The sequence below is a fragment of the Candida orthopsilosis genome (assembly GCF_000315875.1).
Source record: "Candida orthopsilosis Co 90-125, chromosome 4 draft sequence".
NCBI classification, from domain to species: domain Eukaryota; kingdom Fungi; phylum Ascomycota; class Pichiomycetes; order Serinales; family Debaryomycetaceae; genus Lodderomyces; species Lodderomyces orthopsilosis.
The window spans coordinates 416,796-440,735 of NC_018297.1; the positions used below are offsets into that span (position 1 = coordinate 416,796).

Sequence of the window (23,940 nt, forward strand, 5' to 3'; positions counted from 1 at the left end):
CCAAACTTAAAGGTACTACTATCAAATTGTTCAAAAAGTATAAGGACCCTCCTTCACCTAAATGAATATTAGTTAACAAAAACTACCAAAATAACACTGCTATGTGTATGACGGTATTAGGCCATATACTACTGATACTCATTCCAAATAGATTCAATTGTCTAATGTAAAATTTGCCAGGGCTTAGCATTTGGGGTTTTGGCAGAACTTGACATTTGTAACAGAACAACCGAACAACAAACACAATAGCAGAAAAGGACCAAAAAAAAATGAAAATTCAAGACAGCAAAGCAAATAGAGCACCAAACAACACTTTTATCAATTGAAGATTATAAACAAGGAATCAACATCTATAACTATCAACAAACCTTTAATTGATATATCCAATTGAGCAAAACATACTGTTTATTTTCCTAATCCAAGTTTCAACTGAACTAATTCACCCACACACGTCAACCGAAAATTTGTTTTATTGGCGAAAAAAAAAAATTGGCTGAAGAATAGAAGTCAATTTTATCCTACCAAACTTGTCTACACACTCATTAGAAGATGGCCTCGTCAGAGTACAATTATGATGAGGAAGGTGAAACTTGGCCATTTTTTGTGTTGGCATTGTTAACTTTTGTCTTGATACCTTTCACTATCAAGTATGCAACTAGACTAACCTCGTCTGATCCAGATAAGGTGAATGCTACTGTCGTTGGGGCAATCAAGGAAAATGCAGACACAATTAAAGTCCCCAACTTGAAGAGTCTAAATGATTATAAAAAGAAGCAGAGGTCACTGAAGATTTTCAATAAGACACTTTTGGTTTTGATTATTGGCTGGAGTGCTGTTTTCTTCATAGGTAAGTATTTGACCAAGGAAACAGACATGTCAGGGTTATTCGATCCTTATACGATATTGGATGTTTCATTCACGGCAAGCGAGAAGGAGATTAAAAGTCATTACAGAAAGCTATCTTTGAAATACCATCCTGATAAATTGCCAAGAGATCTTACAGAGGAGGCGAGATTGAAGATGGAACAGGAGTATATTCGGTTAACCAGTGCTTATAAAGCATTAACCGACGAAACTACAAGGGAAAATTTTATCAAATATGGTCACCCAGATGGCGAGCAACCAACAACGCATGGGATTGCTCTTCCTAAATTCCTTGTTGAAGGAAAGTATTCATCGTTGGTGGTGATTTTCTATTTTGCTCTCATTGGTGTTTTATTACCATGGATTGTTGGAAAATGGTGGAACAATGTTAAGAACTATACCAAGCAGGGTTTGCATGTTAAAACAGCTGCTGGTATTGTACGCAAATTTGCAGATAAAGACCCCGCTAAAGTGTTTACCCCTGACGTAATCCTTGATCACATTTTGGACAGTGAAGATGTTGACGCATTGTTACCTGATTTGACCGTTCAAGAAAGGAAGGAATTGGCGTATGATCACTTTAATCGTGTAATCTCCAATGACACAAAGAGAGAAAAGAAGAAAACTGAATTAATAGCAATTTTGCCACTTTTAATTGATGGTCTTATTGACATTGCATTAGTTTTCAGATTGCAAGAGGCGGTAATTGCTGCGGAAGATTTGAAAAAGGCTGTGTTTCAAGCTGTTAGTCCAAATGGAAAATACCAAGAACTTTTGCAATTACCCTTTGTTGATAAGGAAGTCATCAAGAAACAGCCAATTAAAAAACTTGGAAAGCTTTTTGCGTTGGAACCCTCGGAGGCTCAAAAGGTGTTGGGTGTCAAAGATGACGACGAATTTAAAAGAACAATGTCTGTCGCAGCCCTGATCCCATCCCTTAGGATTATTGAAGCCGAGGTAAAAGTCCCAGGTGAGGAAACAGTAACTCCAAATTCTAGTGGTCACATTTCGGTCAAATTCCTTGTTAAATCACCCAAATTGAAGTCATGTCCGGAGATTGAAGATGAGAGATTGGTAGACGAGGAGACATTGGAGTACATGAAAAATCCATTCAGTGTAAATGACCTTGCACCAAAGTTACCTTTCGCTTTCACCCCCTACTTTCCCCAGCCAGTTCATTGTAGCTGGACTTGTTATGTGATAGCTCAAAGGGAGAACAAGTTGATTGAAAACAGCAAGGCCTATGTTTTGGAAAACATTGACCTTTCAAATTTAAATTTAACTCAAGAGGAATGGATAGATGGTAAGAAGGTGGTTATTAGTACTTTTAAAATCCCATTACCTACTGCAGTGGGTAACGTGGGGAAGTATTATTACAGATTGATTATGAAGAATAACGTATACTATGGATCCGATGTTGATGTTCCAGTTGACTTGGAGGTCGTCCCGCCATCTCAAGAGAAGAGCTTAGCTGGAGTTAAAAAGATGATGGAAAAAAGGAGGAAGAGTGAAGACACTGATTCAGATGAAGAGGAACAAGATTCAGATAGTGATATTTCGGATCCAGAGGAAGATAGTTTAGCTGGTGCTCTTGCAGCATTGAGAGGAGAGGCAACATCAAAGAAGTCAGAGAAGGTGGAGGAAGTCGATGAAGAAGAAGAGGATGAAGACGTATTTACTGATATCAACACTGATACGGAAGACGAGGCGGAGTGAATGTTTTTATAGAGAGTTGAATATATATAACTATAAATACAAAAAAACGTAACAACTGTTAAACCAGGAGCGTTAATATGTATGCGTCTGGTGTTTCCAACCCTTGCTCTTTATAATAGTCCTTCACTAAATCACGTTTCTCGAAACCCTTTTTAATATACCAGTTTATAACTTTTTCATTGCTAGCTTGCACATGAACAACAATTTCATGAATGAATCTATTTTTGGTTTCGTTAATTACCCAAGCAAGCAATTCGGAGCCTATTCCCAAATTTCTATATTTTTCCAAAACGGCAAAACTTTCAATGTAGATACAGTTGGGGGTCTTTTGCAATGTGGTAGAATTGAGTGCTTCTGCAAACGATGACTTGATTTGATTGTTATTAAAGGATCGTGCTCTTATTGCTCCCACTGGTAATTCTGAATAAAAAGCGAGTTGAACAATGATATCCGTAGACTTTAACGATGCCGTGTACCACGATTCAGGATAGGCTGTGGAAAGTGAAACTTCGTTAATTTTTTTGAAGACTCCAATATTGTTGACTGTTAGGTCATCCAATGCCGTTATACTTCTACCCATCGCGAAATTAGTTAGAAAACAGAGTGGAATTAAGTAGTCTTGATCAAGACTACATTCGCACTCAATTTTTTCCTCAAATTCGATATTTCTGACGACCAACTTGTTCCGAAATGGTTCTCTGCAAGAATAGATACGAGGGCGAAGTACACCCAGTAGCAGTACGTATAAGTAGAGCTCTCTCGAGATAGTCTTTGTATGGTAGTTTTCCATTCTCCGTCAATTGCAAATTTATTATAAACTGCTTTTGAGGAGACTTGAGAGTAGTGCCTGATCATTTCTAAACATGTGGAGAATTCCGAGTTTCATTAGGCGCCTATTACAGGAATTGTAGACAAGCACCAGGGTGTAATTGACTTTCAGAAGGAGACAGCTTAGGATGGACTGGTTGGGTGATGTCCGTCATATGCGGTAGCGCGAGAAAGATTCATATGCAAAATCAACCAAATCCAATTTTTTTGAACTGCGGAGTTAATTAACACCACAATTCTTTCGTGATATATAAAGAATTGGCATTCAGCTTTTATTTGAAATAAAAGTCTACTACCATTCATCAATTCAGTCCTTACTGCTTAACATTCGAACATGATTACCACTATAATTGTCGTCTTAGTTATTATATACTTTGCTAGAAGTATCTACAGAGATTTTATCGTAAATGACAACAACCCATTAGCCAGCCAAGCTCAAGAGGCTTCCATCGTCGAAGGAAAATTCACACCCAAATCGCTAGTCAAATACAACGGGAAGGATCACCCAAAAATCTTTATTGCTGTGAAAAACAGAGTCTTTGATGTCAGCCAAGGTGCTGCTTTCTATGGCCCAGGGGGTCCTTACGAGAATTTTGCTGGTAGAGATGCCTCAAGGGGATTGGCTTTGAACTCATTTGATCCTGCTGTTTTGACACCATTAGATCAACCTATTGATGATTTGAAAAATTTGTCTAAATTAGAACAAGAGTCTTTAGACCAATGGGACGAGCATTTTGAAAATAGATACAAAGTTGTAGGCTCATTGCACGAGAATGGCACGGTTCCTGAAGAAGTTGAAGGTCTCTAAGGAAGTTTTTGGTATAGGAGTCATGGGTTGTATGTTTTACCAATTCCCTTGTAATGACATATATTTATTATGGTTTTTGACACATTTACTGTATTTGCGACACTATTTGCAGTGTGAAATTTCTAGAGATGAAAAAATGAAATAAAAAAAAATCATCATTCTCAATTTGCGTAGGTTACAACTATTTTTCAATATACTCTGTCTAAAGTAATTCTCCTCAGCCTATTATGAGTTATCGAGGACGAGGTAGAGGAGGTGGGTATAATAACAATTTCCAGAACAGAGGAAACTTCGGGAATCAGCAACAAAATGTCGATGCCTTTGTAGCAGCAAATGCTTATCCAATTGAAATAGTGGGTTGGAATGGTGCCAGCCTGAGTGATTGCATTAGTTTTATTTCTAGAAAATGCAGAATTGTTGTCAGTAATTATAGCGTTGATCACAACACTGGGGTTTTAAAAGGCTACGTCAGAAATGAGTCTCAAGCAAACGAATTACTTAATTGGTCCGGAGTAAAATTTGCTGGACAGTCATTGAGATTTTCAAAAGGTCCTTCGACAATATCCAACCAGATGGGAGGCTCCGCTCCAGGAGCAGGAAGTACGATTGAAACAATAACCAACTTTTTAAAAGGTCGATATCAGCCTGAAATTAAAATGTTGAATTTAAGCGGTGTCAAGCAAGATGCAACTCTCAATGCCCAGGGTTTCTTTGCATCAGTTTCAGTAACATCAAAGTTCTTTCCTGCATTAATGAAAATAGCTAGTGATTTGAAAATTGACGTTGAAAGTGTCGATTTATCCAACAACGAACTTAATGATTTGCAAGCAATTTCCTCCATGACGCAAACGTTTCCAAAGTTGAAGAATTTGTCGCTTCAAAACAACAACTTATCCAGAACAAAGGTCTTTGAAACTTGGAAACACAAACTCAACTTTTTGAGGGAGTTGATCTTGTTCAATAATCCTATCGTTCAAACCACTAACCCAGCAGAAATTCAAGATATCAAGTTGGAATTAATGAGATGCTTTCCAAGATTGGTAATATTGAATGGTGAGTTATTGAGAAATGAACAGGTATTAGAAGCTAGCTCTACATCACCATTTGGCTCCCAAGCGATGTTTTTCCAGGATGAAGACACCAAGAATATAGCCACAAATTTCGTTGCAAACTATTTGAACTTATGGGATACAAATAGATCTAACTTAATGGTACTTTATCAAAACGAATCACAGTTTTCTATGCAGTTGGACACTACGCATCCTCATTTAATCGAAGATGTGAATAGTAGTTCGAACATTGATTTTGGAAATTACATGCCTAATTCAAGGAATCTTACTCGAATTTCATCTGGCAAGGCTAGGATGAGTAAATTAACAACTGGAGCAGAGCAAATCTATAAAAGTTTTCAACAGCTACCTAAGACCAAGCACAATCTAGTGGAAAATCCCAGCTCATTTAGCATGGAGTGTTACAAATATGCCCCACTCAATGGAATTGTCATCACCGTACATGGGTCATTTGAAGAAACTGCACAGCCTGAAATTTCCGACAACAGCGCTTCGCTGGGCTCTCGAGGGGGAAGATTTCACTCTCAGAGTCGAAGCAAGAAGCCTAATTTGAGTAAAAAGAGCTTTGACAGAACGTTCATTGTCTTGCCGGGTCCAAATGGAAGTATGGTAGTTGCAAGTGATCTTTTACTCATCCGACCATTCACCAGTGAAACTCCTTGGTCCAGCCCAACTTCACCTCTTCAACCAAGCTCGCAACCACAATTAATGGCGGCAAGTGTTCCAGGTCAGCAACCGCCGAATGGATTACCAGGAGCAACCTCATTGACTGCACCAGCACCAGCACCATCTGTACCATCTACACCTGTACCATCTATGGTGGAGTTACCTCCGGAGATTAAGTCGAATCTTCAAGTCCCACAACAGGAATTGTTAGTGAAGATAATAGTAGAGACGAAGCTTAATCTACAATACGCAGTGATGCTTTGTGAACAAAGCCAATGGGATTACAACCAAAGCATGGTGAATTTCAAAAATTCTGCTTCATCGTTGCCACGAGACGCATTTATATAGACATTTTGTAATGAATAAATAAAAAAGTTGGGTCATCATGAGAGGGGAGACTAAATGTGCTGGCATCGCTGGTAGCACCGTTTTCATTTTTTTGATTTGAATTTGCGTAGCTTTGAATTAAGGTACTAGAAGGTCTCTCTCACTAGCAATTGCTTCTAAACATGAATGCTAATCATCAATCATGGGTTACAATATAGCAATGGTTACTGATTTTTTCTACCCACAACCAGGTGGCGTGGAGTTCCATGTGTATCATTTATCTCAAAAGCTAATTGACTTGGGTCATTCAGTAATTATAATAACTCACAATTACAGTGGCAGAAACGGAATAAGGTATCTAACCAATGGATTGAAAGTTTATTATGTACCATTCTGGGTACTCTACAGATCTTCGGCTTTCCCCACGGTCTTCTCGGCTTTCCCGATACTACGCAATATATTTATTCGAGAAAGTATTGATATTATACACGGACACGGATCCTTGAGTACTTTTGGACACGAGGCAATATTCCACGGCAGAACTATGGGATTAAAAACAGTGTTCACCGATCACTCATTATTTGGGTTCGCTGATTTTGGTTCCATTTGGGGTAATAAGGTTTTGAAGTTTGCAATCAGTGATGTGGGTCATGTTATATGTGTTAGTCATACATGTAAAGAAAACACAGTGTTGAGAGGTAGCATTGAACCTTGGAAAGTATCAGTGATACCCAATGCAGTTATTTCAAAGGACTTTCAACCCGATCCACTGAGTGACAGAAAAGGAAACAACAACGTGATTACAATTGTTGTAATTACCAGACTTTTTCCAAATAAAGGAGCCGATTTATTGACGGCTATTATACCAAGGATATGCCTTTCCAACCCGAAAGTCAAATTCATCATTGCTGGCGATGGTCCCAAATTCTTGGATTTGGAGCAAATGCGAGAAAAGTATTTTCTACAAGAAAGAGTAGAACTTATTGGAGCAGTCAAGCACGAGGAAGTGAGAAATGTGATGATCCAGGGCGAAATATATTTACACCCTTCATTGACAGAAGCATTTGGAACTGTTATTGTTGAGGCTGCATCATGCGGTCTATACGTGGTCACAACAAAGGTTGGTGGTATTCCCGAGGTATTACCATCTAATATGACCAGTTTTGCTGAGCCAGAGGAAGATTCCCTAGTTGAGACAACGCTAGATGCTATAAACAAGATACAATCAGGTGAAATGAACACGTCACATTTTCACGAAAGCGTGTCGAAAATGTATAGTTGGAGTGATATAGCTCATCGAACAGAGGCAGTTTATGATAGTTTGGACTTAGATGATTTAAATGAATCGTTGATCAATAAACTACTGAAATTTTACTGTTGTGGTTTGATAGCAGGAAAGTTATTTGTGTTGATGGTGATTATTGACATATTTATATACACGATACTTGAATGGTTGTACCCTAGAGAACACATTGATCTAGCAACCAAATGGCCACAGCAAGGAAAGCATAGAACAATCAGGAGACGTTCTTGAAGTATACATTTTTCTTCGATTTGTATCGAATAAATTTCTCATCAATACACGCATTAACATACTTGGGGGTTGCCCTTTGAGGAACCCATTTTTGCTTATTGGCAGAACTAATTTGTATAAATTGTGCATATAGAGCCAAATTTCTGATATCATGAGACAAACTCTGCAAATGCGTAGGCTTTTTCCAAACCTTTGCCCTCTTGGGAAAAGCTAACCATGACAAATCTTGATCCTTCAATGGAGTAGTTGCTCGCTCTTTTAACTCAACTAGCTTTTCCATTCGCCTGATCTTTTCATCGTAATCCTTTTGTGACTCAATGTCATCATAATTAACTTTATGAAACAAAGTTTGGTTTCGAAAAGCTTTGTTTTCTTCCTGAAGTATTGCAATCTTAGCTGACTTTTCCTCGACCTCAATCTTCATACCAAAAAGCAGCTTCTCTAGTTGTTGAATTTGATCCGTTGTTTGTTTGGTAAAAATCCTCATATTTTGCTCCAACAAAGATATGTTTAATTTTAAATCCGAAATTTCCTTATCCTTTAGTAATACTACCTCTGTAGCCCCACTAATGTCTTTGTTAACCTGGTCGGGTTCAAATTCCTTGGCATTTGGAACTTCTTGGACATATTCATAGATAGATTTGATGTTTGTTTCAAGTATTGTTTCATTGATATCAACTCCCAAGTCCGCGGGATCTCTCAACACTCTAATGAGCTCATCCACCTTCTTCAGATCTAAAGTCTTGATGTTGATGAGTTGAAAAAACGCTTCCGTAATGAAGCTTAAAACATCTACAGGGATAGCAGACAGCTTGACTAAAGCATAACCTAAACCTGGCTTGGATAAAACTGGATCAAATGCTTTATCATACTTTAACTTCATGCTACTAACAGACTCAACCATCTCAAACAAGTTGTAGTCTTTATCCCCCACGGAAGCTAGATCATCCAAATAGCTCAAGAATTTACTTAGGGAAAATTCAACATGCTTGATAAATAAACTATTCTGAAATGAATACTGTGACTCTCCTATATCGTGAAATAGCTTTGCGATATAGTTGTGGCACGATTCAAGACCTTTCTTTAAACATGTATGGCACAAATCCAGCAGTCCCGCCTCGGCACTATCATCTTTCAAAGCACCAACTATCTCATCAATAATTGTTTGAACGCCATCTATGTAAGATCTGTTTTGGGTGAATAGCACATCTGAAAGTTCATGATTGTGATTATACTCAAGAATTGCCAATATGGTTTGATGAAAATGACGAATCCTCGATATCGCATACTTGTAAAATAAAAATTGTCTGTCTTGTGCTGGAAATTTATAAAGAAGATCCAAAGTTTCGCATTGGGATTTTACATCGAATACAAGATTGATATAGTCTGGGCTTAATGGGCTCGAGGCAAGAAACTTTCCCCGTTCAGCATCGGCTATTCTCCTTGTTTCACAAATTTGTAGCTCGAATACACACTGATGATATTTCTGCTCTGCTTTGATTAGCTTCCTTCTCACAGCATTCAAATCAACGAGGTGTTCACAAGTATCAGAAGTACAAGTTTTCGGTTCAATTGGGTTAGAGGTGGACGAAGAGGAACGAACTTCCCTTTCTAGTTCCTTAATTCTCTCTTCATCCTTTGATAATATGTCTTGCAATGATTCAATTTCAAGCTTTAAGGTTTGCTCATTCTTTTGAAGACTGGCCTCAATCTTCGCATCCAACGTATGCAATTGATTAAGTTCTTCAATGGATTTCTCCAATTCTCGTATGTTTTCCAATAACTCACCGTTTTCAACTGATAGTTTTTCTGTCAATTGTTCAAGGTCTGAAAAAGTCTCCAATCTCTCCTTTAAATGAGAAATTGTCAAATTTTTACTCAGTAAATCAGCACTTAGGTCGTGGATCTTTTTGTTTGAAGCTTGTAAGTGTTCCAGCATTTCAGATAGTTTCACACCTTGATCATAAACCTTTCCATTTAATTCAGTTATGATTTTCTCGTCAATATGTCCCCGTTCTATTAATAGCTTTATTTCATTAGGAGAAACAGCCTCCGCATCAACAAACCTCAATTCGTTCTCTAATTCTCTAGTGACTTCCAATTCCTCCAATACGAGTTTGTAATCCTTCTGTAAGGATTGGAATTTGGTCGTGAGCTCCGCTACTTTTGCCTCGAGGAGATGGTTAGCTTCTTGTAAGTATTGATTATCAATTAGTTGCATTTCCAATTTTGATTCCAAATGATCGTATGCTTGCAATTTCGCATCCATCTCACCTCGTAGCTTTTGTAATTCCTTTTTACATAGCGAATTTTCAGAAAGGACCGATTTCAACTGCTTCTGGAGATTCTTTAAACTTCCACTGGCGAGTGCGCCACTAGCATTCTTTAAATCTTCTTCAACAACGTCAAGTAAATCCTCTTTAACAAACACCCCGTATAATCCATTTTTCTTCAGACATTGGAAATAGGGAACACCCTGGACCGATCCATCATTCTTACCAACTGGCCTGCTTAATTCAACTCCAAACCATGTACCAGGAGCAAACTTGGTGTTTCCTATATATCTTATCTGCCCAGATTCCTCTTTCACTTTAACATGGTCGCCTATTCGAAATTTCATTTGACATAACAAGAAAGTTCTGTTCCATCTATATTATAAGCGATTTCAATCTGTATGGGCCTTCACAAAGACGCGTCAATTTTTATCTTTTCAAAGTTTGCAAGTAAAAAAATACTTTGTGAAAACAACTTAACTTGTAGTTGAAAACCTACAGAGACTGTTTGCTTCATCAAACATGTTTAATCGTTCAGATAGGATATCGTCTCTTGGGAATAATGCCAATAGCAGCAACCCCAATCACAACACTGGAAGTGTTTTAACACCACCAAAACGAGGAATGCACTCATCAATAAATAATAACAACTCGAACATCAACCTCAAACAGGAATTGCTTGAAGAACAAAAACTCGAAATAAGAGAGGCCTTCCAATTGTTTGACATGAATGGAGATGGCTGTTTGGACTATCATGAAACAAAAGTTGCCTTTAAAGCATTAGGGTTTGAATTGTCCAAGCGTCAGGTTTTAGATATAATTAGAGAATACGACACAGATGAGAACTACTTGATAACATATGATAACTTCTACAAAACTGTTGGAGAGATGATTTTGAAAAGGGATCCTTTGGATGAAATACGCCGAGCTTTCAAATTGTTTGATATAGACGGAACTGGAAAAATAAGCGTGCGGAATTTGAGGAAGATTTCTAAGGACCTAGGAGAAAACCTAAGTGATGAAGAGTTACAGGCTATGATTGACGAGTTTGATTTAGACGAAGATGGGGAAAGTACGTATCGGTTGAACTTAATACACACGGAGGGTCTTATACTAACGTAATATTCTAGTTAACGAAGAAGAGTTTATCAGGATTTGTACTGAATGAGTGGAGCGTCAACAATGTGGCGGTTTTTTTATTATTTTGGGGTGGTAGGATGGTTGTATAGATTTACCGGTAGCTAATATTTGCAGCTAAGTCTTTTGTATGAGTACGTAAAAATTATCTGCGTTTGTAAATTCATTTTTCTTTGGCAACAAAAAATTTTCAAGTAACGATAGAAATATCCCATATAAAAAACATCTACACATCACACAATGTCTTGGGTCGTCAGTCGTTCTCGTTTTAAACGAGATATCAATAAACTCCCCAGCCACTTCAAGCAACAGTGGCTTAAACAGCAGGAAGCAACTTCTTTACCCACATTCAAAGGGTTCTTTCCAGAAAAGTTACCCAGATCACAACAAAAGACCAGATTCGAGGCTGGTATCACTGAAGGGGACTTGGCTTATGTGACGGAAGGAAAGCACAAAGGCAAAATAGCGGAAGTTTTGGCTTATAGTCCTGAATTTGATGCTGTTTCCTTGTCCAATATTTCAACGAAAAAGCTTTTACCTAAACCGTTCTGGCCAGAGGGTCAAACATCGTATGTGTACGATTTTCCCGATTATATACCAAGGAGCAAAGTGAGGGTAGTTGGTAAGAATAAAGAAGATGGAAAAATTTCGTATATGGTTGCAGAGGAAGTGGTAATGGGGAAACCTTACTACGATGATAGGTATAAAAAATGGATTCCCGAGAGATATATAAAACACCACGATTATTTGTTGCCATGGCCAACTCCTGCAAAAATTAATGAAGGAGAATTATCTACACCAGAAAACATAGCTACAGAAAGGACCTTTGAATTTACAACGATTGGAAAATCGTCGATACCTATAGAATTGGTTAATCAATTGCGTAATCCATACAGCAGGTACAAGAAGAGGGAGCTCAATGGGTTGCAAGTTGCAAAACTCAATGGCCCTGAAATGCCATTAACGATTGAGCAAAAGATCTGGTTGGCTAAACAAGCTGAGAAACCAAAGAAGAAGTTGTACCCATTATCGGAGGAAGTCAAAGAATTTATTGGATCTAGAATGGCAGAGCATATGAATAAAATTGAGAGTCCTGAATTGCGCCATCACTTGGAAGTTTTATCTAAAGTGAAAATACCGGACTTTGAAAAGACATTGAAGATTATTGAGGAGACAAAGAAAGAGGAGAGTGCATTGGGTGAAGAGAGTGGAGTCTAAAGTGCTGTAAATAGTTATAAAATATTTTTTATCTTGATACAACTATAGTTTCTCGTAATCTAACTTACCTTCTAATTTCTTATTATCTGCCACTTTTCTCACCGCCTTCATGATGTCATTCTGTATAATGTACTCCCTGTCATCTCTAATTGCAAAAAACCCCGCTTCAGTAACAACATTTCTTATATCCGCTCCATTGAAACCATCGCTCATTTTAACTGCAGCTTCAAAATCAAACTCACCATGCTTTGCTATCTTGGCAGTGTGAATTTTGAAAATTTCCAATCTACCAGCTTCGTTAGGTAAAGGAATTTCAATCTTTCTGTCCAATCTTCCAGCTCTAAGTAACGCGGGATCAAGAGTATCAGGTCTATTTGTGGCCATAATGATTTTTGTTTGTCCTAATGTGTCAAAACCATCCATTTGATTTAACAATTCCATCAAAGTACGTTGGATCTCACGATCTGCTGAAGTACCCTCGCTGAACCTACGTCCACCGATAGCGTCAACCTCGTCCATAAAGATAATACAAGGCTCATGTTCTTTAGCGTAGGCAAACATCTCTCTAATCAACCGTGCACTTTCACCAATATACTTATCAACAATTCCAGAAGCAGGGGAGAAAATAAAGTTTGCCCCAATAGTTGCTGCTACAGCTTTGGCCAATAATGTTTTACCTGTACCAGGAGGGCCATATAATAAAACCCCTTTTGGTGGTTTGATGCCGACTCTCGTAAAAAGCTCTGGATTTTTTAATGGCAACTCTATGACTTCACGTAATTCCCTCACCTGTTCTGTCAAACCACCAATACCATTGAATGATATTTCACCAGGTTCGAAAGTTGTCATATTATAAACCAATGGGTCAACTTCTCTAGGTAAAATTCTCATGATGGTGAGAGTCGTCATATCTAAGGACACTCTGACACCGTTTTTCAAATTCGATTTCTTGATAGTATTTCGACAACCCACAATATAACGTGGCCCGCTAGAAGCTTTAACAATAAACCTTTCGTCATCCAATTGCTTCAACACTTCTCCAATAATTTGACCCACCGATTGTAATGCCTTGATATCATTTTCAGTTTTCTCATAATCCTTGTCCAAGTCTCGTATTCCCAATCGCAAGTCTTTCAACCTTGCGTCCCATTTCCTATGTTCAAGCAATTTGTCTTTGAATTTCAGAAGCGCTCTTTCTCTTTCAGGATCAATTGGTTCTGATGGCTGTTGATTGGAACCACCTTCTTGATTTGCATCAGAAGGGTCATTAGAGTTACTATCTCCTGAGTTGTCATTATTTGAATTTGCATTTAAGGCTTGCAAAAGAGGGTCATTTTCATCGGATGCCATCTTTATAATTGTAAAGTTGTAATTATGTTGTAGTAGAAGATGGATATTTCAAGTGTTTTTCAATCAAGTGGCAAACTGTTTTTCTGTCGAGTCCAAAATTTAGGCGCACGACTTTCATCGCGAGCATTTGGTAGCCATGTCCTTGAAATCCTATAGCATCAAATTTTTCTCAATCTTTGATTCACAAGGTGTGACTCTTTTACCAATTGACTACGATGGAGTTTACAGCGGTGATATTTTGTGGGAGAGGAAAGTCTCTTGAGCCATTTTCGGAGACACGAAGTACTGGGTTACCTAAGGCGTTATTACCCATTGCTAATGAACCCATGATTAATTATGTGCTAGATTGGTGTCACCGTGCAGTTTTGTCAAAGATCGTTGTTGTTACTCAAGAGGAAACTAGTGAATCGGTAGAGGTAGCGATTGAAAAGTATAAGAAGCTGAGACGCGAGTCACTTGAGAAATCAACCGATATACTGGAGGCTACATTTGCAACCCCAATCGAGATTATGCCATTCACGGCTGAAAATAGCGCTGAAATTATCTATCATCTTTATAAAGATCCGCAATTCAGAGCACAAGCACAAAACCTCATGTTTTTGCCCTGTGATTTCATCTCGGATCTACCACCATCGGTTGTTATTGAGGCGTTCAGAAATAGAAACGAATCCGATGTGGGAGTTTATGTTGCATACAAGAATCAGCTAGATATAGAAGATAAGAAACTGAAAATATTTGGCAAAAAATACACGGTCTACGCAGGTGATGCTGATGACTCATGCTTACTAGACGTATATGGAAAGGCTGATATTGAGTTGTCGAAAATGTTGCGTATAAGAACCCAAATGTGCTGGAGGTACCCCAAATCCATCGTGAGTACAAAGCTTCTTAATAGTGGAATATTCTTGGCTTCCTATGAAATATTTAATGTCATTGAGGAATCACCAAGCAAGTTTAATGAAATATATTTTGAGAAACGAAATTACGACAAATTTATCCGTGATTTGGCGAGAAGATCGTGGAAACATTCCATTAAAAAGGGAACTGTTGGGTTTTTTGTAGTCCCATCTGAAGCAACCTTTTTCAGAGTCAATAATTTACCGGTATTAATGGAAGCCAATAGACATTTCATGAAACAACAAGCAATGAAAAAGGGCCAGTCACAACAAGGTTCACAACTGAAAGACAAACTCGCTGCTCACGTTGGGAATGACTCAATGGTTGGTGAAAATACCGAGTTGGGTGAAAAGACTAATGTGAAGCGCAGTGTTGTGGGACATTGTTGTAAAATAGGCAAGAAAGTCAGAATAACTGGAAGTTTGATTCTTGATAATGTAAGCATTGGTGATGATGTTCAATTAGAAAATTGTATTATTGGTCATCATGCTAAGGTTCCACCAAAAGCCAAGTTGATCAATTGTAATGTTGAGTCTACAAACGAAGTTCCATCGGGAACCCAGACCAAAGGTGATACATTGCTCTGTATGAGCTTAGAAGCCGTGGAAGATGGTGATAGTGAGGAGGAGTTTGTCTTGAAGACGGGTCCGCTTAGCGACTCGAGCTCTGATGACGATGATGATGACGAAAGTGAAGACGAGAGCGAATTTGAGGACGAATATACTGGTAACGACGACGGATTGTTTGCATATTGATAGATCTACACGAACAAAAGGACATAAAATATCGTTTCATCTATAAAGTTCCAGTGCTTCGTTTAAATTGCTTGTAGTTATGTTTTCTAGAACTTCTTCTTCTTCTTTTTCTTTAAAGGGCTATCGCCTTGATCTTTGAAGAATTTAGCACGTTTCATATCATCAGTTTCGCTCTCACTTGACTCTTCTGACGAGTAGAACTTTTTATGCAAATGCTGAAGTTTCTTCTTCTTAATCATGGTATTTCTTTGAGATGCATTGTGTTGAACTGATATTGGAGGTATACTGGGCTTAAAAGTGGTAGATGGTTTCATATCCAGCTCAAACTGGAATACAAAATCTTGTGGAATCTTAGCATCATCCAATGAGGGAGTATTGCTAGTGAGTTGAAATGTTGTTGCATCTGACTTGTTCCTTGCGTTTGTGATTTCCACTCGCCTAGTTAAGGCCCAGTTCTCAACATCTTCATCATGGGTTATAACTTGTAGCAAGTCATCGAGACACTGTAGATACCCTAACTCATGGGAGGTGGAGTGTGAAGCTTGTCCAGATTTGTAAAGTGCAGCAACGGCCCTAGCAGCGTTAGCAAAGTCAGTTTTGATGGAGTGTTTTTGTGCAGCATTTACAGCACTTCCAGGTTGTGGGTTGATGGACGAATTATATAGGGACGCAACTGCTTTCGCTGCGTCTTTAAAATGGGTTGTAAGATCAGTACTCAAATCTGTGACGCTCGATTGTGAACTCGTTCTTGATTGCGAAGATGGGTCGTCATATCCGGCCTGCACATTAGTGTCAGGTCTGCGCAGCAATGGTTTCAGTGTCGGTAAGGTATTTGATAAGTTTGACAAATCCATCACGGCTAGGTATGAGTTGTAAAGACTATATCTGTTGTAGGTATATTCTCAGCTATTTCTAAAACTCTATTGTTTTTTTTGATATCGCAGCGCAGTTTATAAAATCTTTTTCTCCTCATTAATTCTTTGTTGATAGCTGAATGCTACCAGAGTCACTACCTCAAATCGTTACACTAAGGGCCAATGAATATTCCCAGTAGCACGCAGTAGAAGAGTAAGTGTAATAATCGGAAAAAGAGGAACAAGCAGTGGTTGTTACAAATCCATTAAAAGATGCACGTGATATTGTCTTTAGGAAATTTATAACTGATTTAAATATATTACAATAAGGTTTACAAAGGAGCACAATCAGGATGTAATACGTATGCTGTAATTCTAGCAACAAGAGACTTAATTTGAACCTACATCATACTCTGCTTTTATTGTCAATGTCTTCTCAAATGTGTAATTCCAAGCTGAACCAAAACTACGCGCGAGAGGAAAATTATTTGAACAACAAATAACTTATCATCACCTCCATTCAGTTCAACACAACATCACATATTTCATATGGTTGAATCCACGTTAATTTATAGATATGACGGTATGTTGAATCAATTGGCCTAGAGGTGAACTGAACTTTCACATATTGAATTTTTACTAACTTCAATTAAGCACTTCCATTGTGTGGATCGGTAGATGATGACAACAGTACCAACTCGCAGGCATTGCTAGAACAAAAAAAGAAATGCAAAATTTTAATCAGCAGAATAACCCCAAACTCAGAACCTCAAGCTACTATTGAGTCGGGGGAATTCAACATTCATTACTTGATATCTCAAGGGATTATATATTTGTGCATATGTAAAAAGTCATACCCACGAAAGCTTGCATTTTCATACTTGAATGAAATAGCACACGAGTTTTACAATAGTCATGGACAAGAAGCTCTAAGTCCCACAGCTAGGCCTTTTGGATTCACCTCATTTGATAACTTCTTGCACAAGACAAAGAAGATTTACCAAGACCAAAGAGCTCAGTCCAATTTAGATAAATTAAATGATGATCTTGCCGATGTGAAGAAGGTGATGACCAAAAATATCGAAGATTTATTATACAGAGGTGATTCATTAGATAAAATGAGTGATTTATCGAGTTCCTTGAAGCAAGATTCGCTCAAGTATAGAAGAAGGGCTCAGAGAATTAACTTAGAAGCTTTGATCAAGCAATATATCCCAATTATAGGGGTTGGATTGCTTTTCGTATTCATTTGCTATTATTTAATAAGAAGATAGGCAGTTTGTGTATAACATAATCGATAATAATGTCACCGAATCATAAATTGTGTAGGTCTAAGGCTATTAATATTTTGTCGCGACATCGATTACAAGTACTTGAAAGAAATCACTTATCTCCATCATATCTTTCAACAAAATTGATGGAACAGCCGCATTTTTTAAAAGTGGCATCCAAATCGGCCGCTAGCTTGTTGTCGACAGCTTCGGTATCACAGCCAACCTCCACTACCGAGGCAACAACTGCGATCAACTACGAGAATGTGAACCTGGAGATACAATCAATTAGAAACGGTTCCCCATTGACCCAATTCGATAACAGCAGTATAGCATCAGAACTTCACTTATCAGAGTATATTGAAGATCTACCTTTTTTGCCTTCAAATATTCGCAATACGCAACGATCACATAATGACCGCAGTTATTTGCCATTATACCCAAACCCATTAGGTTTGGAAGAGGAACGATATTATCGCCAATGTATCTTGATATCCAAAGCAAGCGATGAACAGCAATTTCATCAGAAATTAAAGCAGTTTTTTATCTTTTCAACGGCAGGGAAACCAATATATTCAATGAATGGTTCAGATGATGTGGTGATTGGTTATATGGGGATACTTACCACCATATTTTCAACGTTTCAGGAAGATCTTCATAAGGACTTCAACAGTATAGAGATAGGAAATGATGTAAAGATTGTTGCTATGAACAGAGCTCCTATTGTATTGTTTGCAATTACCAAATTGAGCCATGAAACTGAAGACTTCCTTAAGTCTCAACTAGCTATTCTTTACAAATACTTGTTGAGCATATTATCAAGATCTGCAATCGACAAACATTTCAACAATGGATTAAACTATGACTTGCGACGAATTTTGAGCCCCTTAGATTTTGCAAATTTGGACGATTTGTGTTTGAAATTGACCTTCGGATTGCCTAATGATCTCAATTTTTATTTGAGCCAATTGTTTTCAAGTCGGCAAAGTCTCAAAATACGCTACACTTTAAGATCCAAAATGAACAAGATATTAAAGACGTACAAGGATGATGACCTATTATTTACCATCTTGGCCAAGTCTAATGTTATTTTGAATTATATTTGCAATAGAGCTCACAATTTATCCGATAATGATTTGAGATTATTGTTGTTCATCGTGAAATCATTGAAGAACAAGGAGGAAGACTTGTGGATGCCATTGTGTATGCCCGAATTTAATAGTCACGGTTTTCTATACGTGTTTGTTCGAACATGGGGCCAGAAAAGTTTAATACTCATCAGTGGAAACAAGACTTCATTCTACAAATTAAAAGAGCTAGCGAGTGGCATAATACTCACGGCGGAAAGATCACAGAATCGTGAATTTCTTAGCAGTTATCAACGAGAATTGGTGACACCGATTTCGAGCCAAATTCCATTTATTGTCAAGCATTTTTTATATATCAATAAAAGCCTCAACCAGTTCATTAGCAGTGAAGCGCCGCATAAAAATAGAGACTTCGTGCTCCAATTGATCAAATATTACACACAGTTGAAAAATAACAAGTCGAATATACAGGTCAAAGATATATCAATTAATTACAAGAAACTAACATATATGAAGTGGGAGAACGTGACAGGATTTATGATTACCGATGATGTGTATGCATTTTATTGTATTATTAACGATGATCTTGATTCAAAAAAATTGATTGATGTCAGTCTTTCTATAATAAAGTGGTGCAAGAAAAATCAGTCGCGGTTATTCTTGCAATAGTTGGACTATTGCAATATACGTTTTTCAAATTTCTTAAAGGACTCTTGTAGTTTGTCCACATACAACTTGTGTAGTTTCTCCAACTGACTCAATTGTTTATTTTCCAGATCCGACAATTTATGGGTTTTCAAATGCGATTGAAATTTGTGTCTAATATCACCTCTAACTGATGTTAATGATCCAGTTTTGTTATTTCTCAATTTGTCAAACAACTCTTTTAATAACTTTACGTCATTTTGCTTAGTCTCTAATGTGATTGGAGGTAATGGAACCTTGATGTTGAACTTGTTAGTAGGATCAACGACTCCACTCATGTTCAACCCTGATCCAATAATTGTATTGATAATAGCTTGAGCATTCAGAGGATCAAACAAGGTGATGATAAAGTTTCTTCCCTTGACTGAAGTCTGTGCAATTGTGTTGAATGGGACTTCTTCAACATCTTTCTGGTTGCCAATATTCACAAGCAAATTGTCAAAGATCTTGGGATTTAATTTACCCAATTTTATCTCATTTGCTAATTTCTCAAATTTTGATATAATCGATTCAAATTTAGCAGTGGCTTCTTTGAAATCTATGGTTGGAGTGACAACCTCTGTTTCTGCTTCGGCTTGAATCTTGTCATCTTCAAATTGTATCTTTTGTTGCTTTTGAGCCTTTTTAAACTTGTTATTCTTTTTCGCTGCTAGGAGAGTGGCACTCGTGTGAAAACGGGGTTGATGTCGGATCGTCGCTATACGAGCCAATGACAATGCTGAGGTCCTAATTGGTGTACGATTCAGGCTTTTCACTATGTGTTTAAACATGGCTGAAGACACAAGAATTAAGAAGTGTTGAATGAAAAATTTGTTGGAAATCATTTGGTTGCGCTTTTCGTCAAATTTTGGCTGCAACTATTGTCACACGACACACAGAACGACACTACACTAGTCAATACTACTTTATGTCAAATCATCCCTATGTAAACGAGTATGCACCTCGATTCTATATCTTTTCCAATATCTGTATGCATCTTGTTGCTTCACGACCTACTTCACCACCTTCCTTCGCCAAATTCGATAAACTGTTCATCAACTTATCTTTAAAGAAGTGATTCATTACATTTACCCTTGTGGACAAATCTTCCGTCGTTAATGTATCTAAATTCTGTAATTCCCCCAAATTTCCATGACCAACACTTATTTCATTGACAAACAATTTCAACGGCGCGTAAGCTTGTGGTATATTCGGTATCAAGTACTTGCGAGATTGAGGGTGAGTCGTTATCGCATCCGAATTGTAATCTGTAGTTGGTTCCACTTCCTGCTCAAATAGGGTAGCTTGTAAAAACTTGGCCAAAGCTATTAAATGATCCACACGTGCTTTCTTTGTATTTGTTCCAAGAAGAATCGACGAGCTCGATGTGATGGAGACACTATTTGACTTTGAGTCATTTTGTAGCGGCCAGCCCATTAATATAAAGATATTTTTTAAAATTTTGACAAAGTACAGCTTGATATCGGCATATTCAATCACTAAATCGAGAAATTTCGTACTTGTGTTTCTGATACCGGGTTGTATGTGGGTCATTGCCGATATTATAAATAGTATAACGGTACGCTTATGTAAATCCAAAAGCCCTGGTTGACTTTTTCCGCATTCTTTCAATAGGTTCAATACTTCTAATCGCACATCCTTGGATTCGTCTAATATTAACGGTGTAACACTCGATATAATTTGTTTATAACTCGATGGGTTTGATGGTGGATTTTGCGTCAAGCTGATTAAAACTTCCTTCCTAGCCGTCGAAGAATGGTGTTTCGTTAGCGATAGTTGGTGTTGCAAATCTTTCGATGAATGGACATTAGTTATCGATTGGCCTGGTAAAGATATTGTCTTTGATTTGAACGAAGTATCTGTGTAATTGTCCGCTTTCTGCGCTGTTTTCCCAACTTTCAACTTTGCCTTTTTGAAATCCTTTTGCTTTTCCTTTTGTTTTCTTTTCGAGCCCATTTCTGTAGAACTGTGACCGGTGGAATAAAATAGATGGTTTTGTTAAAGTTTCACGATGAGATGAAATTGGTTATTTTCGCGCGTCAATAAAATATAAATACGTTGAGATCATATAACGTCTTAATTAAAACCCTGCACAGACTTATCATCTAGCGATCACCAAAAGGGATGTCATTCAGCAGCAATATACTCGAGCATGAAACTTTGCTACAATCACTATCGCTAGAGGATAAATTAGAACAAAGATGGAATCCACCGGTGTTTGCTGGGTCATTTGAAGAGGATGCTGATGCTATGGATCTAGATGATGATGCAATGGACATTGACGATAAATCACTCAATGAACTGCTGAATGACGAGTCACTACTGGAACCGCAAAAGTATGGTGACGATAAAGTAGATACAAGCCATTATTCAGAGGAAAAACATCACAACCTACTTGCATTATTATCACCAACCATGATGGGCGCAAGATTAGCAATTACTCATAAACCAAAGCTTTTGATACCGCCTTCACCGAAAATTGCTAATTACAGAGCGATTGATACTGATACTTCTATGGAATATCTGCCTTCTAGGACGCGAAAAAGTTCAATCGACTATGAATTTGATGTTAGTTCTTTTCCAACCATTAAAAACACTAGCAACTTAGTCTCCCCGTGCAATACTTCTACCTTTTACAACATGCCCGATTCCAGTTTATTTGTATCTGGAAATGCTGTAAACTCTGGATCAACTGATTTCATTAACCGGAGCCCAGTTCAGCCTCAACCACAGATGATCCATCACCACCATTACTATATGAATGGAAGTAGTGACCATTCACAAGTTGAAAGAATGAAGAGGCAGTACTTTAATCAATTAAAGACAAAGGAACTGCGCGAAGAGGAACTAGATAAGTACTTGGCCATGCGAAAGAACGATTCTACAGAACTAACTCGAACATCCGATTACATTAACCTACCAGCTCCCTGGAGAGGAGACATACATCCCATCGAAAAAGTGCCATACATAATATCATCATATTTGCAATTGTTTATCAATTTCATAATATCCTTATACTTTATCTACCTCGTTTACTACATCGTCATATCGATAAAATCGGATGTGAACCACAAAATACACGCTCAAAAACGTGCAATCCAAGCTCAAATAGATTCTTGTCGTACATTGTTTTATGAGAGTAAATGCAATGATCCTGAATTTAATAGTCTACCAATATTACGAAAGAAATGTAAGACTTTGGCACTAGGGATGAACCAAGATCCAAATTCAATTGGAAATTTGTCAATGATTAATGCACAGATTATTGGTTTGATTTTAAATTCATTAGTTGAACCGTTAGGGTTCAAGTTTTTTATGTTTTTATTATGGTGTGGAATTGTTGTGTTTGGGTGCAATTTTGTGTTTGGGTTTGTTAGAGCAAAGACGTACTATGGGGGTCACACTGACGATAAAGAGCTAATTAGAAAAGTTGAGTAGATAATTGCTATTCTAGCTTTAGACTAATCGTTTTGTATGCCATGACATGGACACCCCAATTCTGTCCAGGCCTGTATAGCTGGCCAAAAACTTGTACATCGTATGCAAAAATTTTCCGAGAACGCATACATTATAGTTTTGTGTAGTATTATATAAAAATTACGGATAAATAGATTAAGCTTTCATGATGGAAATGTAAAAACCATATTTTTTATCCTATTCAATTTATTTCATATGAGCCACAATTGGAACATGAACTTAATAATTTAACTCCGGGTTGGGTGGACAGTATTAACTATTCTGTTTCATCAAATGAACGTAAGGTTACAATTAGTCTTTGATTGATAACAAATGTTTTCTTGTCTTGAAGCTATGACAACCAAGCATTAGACAAACTGTGCTTCATGGCTTGATATCAGGTATCGTAATCATTAGTTCACAAATGGGCTGTGCCTGATCAATCAGGGTGGTGTTACATTCGAAACGCAAGTGACGTATCTGATTTGCATGTCAGTATAGTTTGTGAAGAAGATTCGGACTTAATCACCTTATTTTTTTCTGTTTTTGTGTTATGTCACATAGAGAAGATTCTTTTAAGCACAAGTCGATAAGGCAAAATAATTGGATTCTTACAGTGGTGCACCATGCTGCAATTTGTTTTGGAAGGAAATGAATTAAGACAACATGTAAGTCTATGTATGTTAGCAAGCGTCTTATACCTAATTGCAGAAGGGATCTACGTGACTGCATTTGCATCGTACCGACGTGATATCGGCATTGTCCTGCGCTCCGAATCTTTGACAAATTAGTCAGCTCTGATTATTAGTAGTCTGTGTTGTTCAATCTGCCAAGAAGTAGATGCTTTGGCGCCTAATTTGACGAAACAATTTAAGAGCAAAGTTTCGTTTGACATTGGACAACTCCTACAGACAATTAGTTGTAAACTCCGATTGAAAGATCCTGATTACAACAACTGGCTTGACCTATTTGGACCCCTTTTCACGTACACAATGGGTTGTATTTCCTTGTTGTGACCAATCGCAACAACATTTTTCGGAGTTAGAACAATTATATTGAACTAGTTTTGTGATACACCGGAGACAAAGCACGAGAGGGAGAAAATGAAAAAAAACAAAACAAA

The 23,940-nt window shown here is 37.7% G+C and overlaps 16 protein-coding genes across 16 annotated transcripts; 10 read left to right on the top strand and 6 right to left on the bottom strand. All coding sequences in view use genetic code 12, as the record gives it.

Annotated features, from left to right (window-relative positions):
- Window positions 1-549: 549 nt before the first annotated feature.
- Window positions 550-2,580, top strand: CORT_0D02310 (Endoplasmic Reticulum (ER) protein-translocation complex subunit; the record flags this gene model as incomplete). The annotated part of the gene is made up of 1 exon (XM_003869166.1): window positions 550-2,580. The coding sequence occupies one exon, from the start codon at window positions 550-552 to the stop codon at window positions 2,578-2,580; it is 2,031 nt and encodes a 676-aa protein (XP_003869215.1).
- A 58-nt stretch (window positions 2,581-2,638) lies between these two features.
- CORT_0D02320 (Nat5 protein) lies at window positions 2,639-3,370 on the bottom strand (the record flags this gene model as incomplete). The annotated part of the gene is made up of 1 exon (XM_003869167.1): window positions 2,639-3,370. One exon carries the CDS (start codon window positions 3,368-3,370, stop codon window positions 2,639-2,641), a length of 732 nt encoding a protein of 243 aa, XP_003869216.1.
- Window positions 3,371-3,742: 372 nt separating this feature from the next.
- CORT_0D02330 (Dap1) lies at window positions 3,743-4,216 on the top strand (the record flags this gene model as incomplete). Its single annotated transcript, XM_003869168.1, has 1 exon — window positions 3,743-4,216. The coding sequence occupies one exon, from the start codon at window positions 3,743-3,745 to the stop codon at window positions 4,214-4,216; it is 474 nt and encodes a 157-aa protein (XP_003869217.1).
- Window positions 4,217-4,443: 227 nt separating this feature from the next.
- Window positions 4,444-6,300, top strand: CORT_0D02340 (Mex67 nuclear export protein; the record flags this gene model as incomplete). Its single annotated transcript, XM_003869169.1, has 1 exon — window positions 4,444-6,300. The coding sequence occupies one exon, from the start codon at window positions 4,444-4,446 to the stop codon at window positions 6,298-6,300; it is 1,857 nt and encodes a 618-aa protein (XP_003869218.1).
- Window positions 6,301-6,481: 181 nt separating this feature from the next.
- CORT_0D02350 (Spt14 DNA-binding transcription factor) lies at window positions 6,482-7,813 on the top strand (the record flags this gene model as incomplete). The annotated part of the gene is made up of 1 exon (XM_003869170.1): window positions 6,482-7,813. One exon carries the CDS (start codon window positions 6,482-6,484, stop codon window positions 7,811-7,813), a length of 1,332 nt encoding a protein of 443 aa, XP_003869219.1.
- On the bottom strand, window positions 7,797-10,433 carry CORT_0D02360 (Nip100 p150 subunit of dynactin; the record flags this gene model as incomplete). The annotated part of the gene is made up of 1 exon (XM_003869171.1): window positions 7,797-10,433. One exon carries the CDS (start codon window positions 10,431-10,433, stop codon window positions 7,797-7,799), a length of 2,637 nt encoding a protein of 878 aa, XP_003869220.1.
- A 175-nt stretch (window positions 10,434-10,608) lies between these two features.
- Window positions 10,609-11,254, top strand: CORT_0D02370 (Cdc31 protein; the record flags this gene model as incomplete). Its single annotated transcript, XM_003869172.1, has 2 exons — window positions 10,609-11,158; window positions 11,217-11,254. The coding sequence occupies 2 exons, from the start codon at window positions 10,609-10,611 to the stop codon at window positions 11,252-11,254; spliced, it is 588 nt and encodes a 195-aa protein (XP_003869221.1).
- A 209-nt stretch (window positions 11,255-11,463) lies between these two features.
- On the top strand, window positions 11,464-12,441 carry CORT_0D02380 (Mrpl40 mitochondrial ribosomal protein; the record flags this gene model as incomplete). Its single annotated transcript, XM_003869173.1, has 1 exon — window positions 11,464-12,441. The coding sequence occupies one exon, from the start codon at window positions 11,464-11,466 to the stop codon at window positions 12,439-12,441; it is 978 nt and encodes a 325-aa protein (XP_003869222.1).
- A 42-nt stretch (window positions 12,442-12,483) lies between these two features.
- On the bottom strand, window positions 12,484-13,791 carry CORT_0D02390 (Rpt4 26S proteasome regulatory subunit; the record flags this gene model as incomplete). Its single annotated transcript, XM_003869174.1, has 1 exon — window positions 12,484-13,791. One exon carries the CDS (start codon window positions 13,789-13,791, stop codon window positions 12,484-12,486), a length of 1,308 nt encoding a protein of 435 aa, XP_003869223.1.
- Window positions 13,792-14,006: 215 nt separating this feature from the next.
- Window positions 14,007-15,443, top strand: CORT_0D02400 (Gcd1 translation initiation factor; the record flags this gene model as incomplete). The annotated part of the gene is made up of 1 exon (XM_003869175.1): window positions 14,007-15,443. One exon carries the CDS (start codon window positions 14,007-14,009, stop codon window positions 15,441-15,443), a length of 1,437 nt encoding a protein of 478 aa, XP_003869224.1.
- Window positions 15,444-15,529: 86 nt separating this feature from the next.
- On the bottom strand, window positions 15,530-16,297 carry CORT_0D02410 (hypothetical protein; the record flags this gene model as incomplete). Its single annotated transcript, XM_003869176.1, has 1 exon — window positions 15,530-16,297. The coding sequence occupies one exon, from the start codon at window positions 16,295-16,297 to the stop codon at window positions 15,530-15,532; it is 768 nt and encodes a 255-aa protein (XP_003869225.1).
- A 549-nt stretch (window positions 16,298-16,846) lies between these two features.
- Window positions 16,847-17,571, top strand: CORT_0D02420 (Sec22 protein; the record flags this gene model as incomplete). Its single annotated transcript, XM_003869177.1, has 2 exons — window positions 16,847-16,880; window positions 16,952-17,571. The coding sequence occupies 2 exons, from the start codon at window positions 16,847-16,849 to the stop codon at window positions 17,569-17,571; spliced, it is 654 nt and encodes a 217-aa protein (XP_003869226.1).
- A 29-nt stretch (window positions 17,572-17,600) lies between these two features.
- CORT_0D02430 (Mon1 protein) lies at window positions 17,601-19,325 on the top strand (the record flags this gene model as incomplete). The annotated part of the gene is made up of 1 exon (XM_003869178.1): window positions 17,601-19,325. One exon carries the CDS (start codon window positions 17,601-17,603, stop codon window positions 19,323-19,325), a length of 1,725 nt encoding a protein of 574 aa, XP_003869227.1.
- A 5-nt stretch (window positions 19,326-19,330) lies between these two features.
- On the bottom strand, window positions 19,331-20,185 carry CORT_0D02440 (Rrf1 protein; the record flags this gene model as incomplete). Its single annotated transcript, XM_003869179.1, has 1 exon — window positions 19,331-20,185. The coding sequence occupies one exon, from the start codon at window positions 20,183-20,185 to the stop codon at window positions 19,331-19,333; it is 855 nt and encodes a 284-aa protein (XP_003869228.1).
- A 124-nt stretch (window positions 20,186-20,309) lies between these two features.
- CORT_0D02450 (Ipi1 protein) lies at window positions 20,310-21,317 on the bottom strand (the record flags this gene model as incomplete). The annotated part of the gene is made up of 1 exon (XM_003869180.1): window positions 20,310-21,317. One exon carries the CDS (start codon window positions 21,315-21,317, stop codon window positions 20,310-20,312), a length of 1,008 nt encoding a protein of 335 aa, XP_003869229.1.
- Window positions 21,318-21,485: 168 nt separating this feature from the next.
- On the top strand, window positions 21,486-22,799 carry CORT_0D02460 (Brl1 protein; the record flags this gene model as incomplete). Its single annotated transcript, XM_003869181.1, has 1 exon — window positions 21,486-22,799. The coding sequence occupies one exon, from the start codon at window positions 21,486-21,488 to the stop codon at window positions 22,797-22,799; it is 1,314 nt and encodes a 437-aa protein (XP_003869230.1).
- Window positions 22,800-23,940: the final 1,141 nt, after the last annotated feature.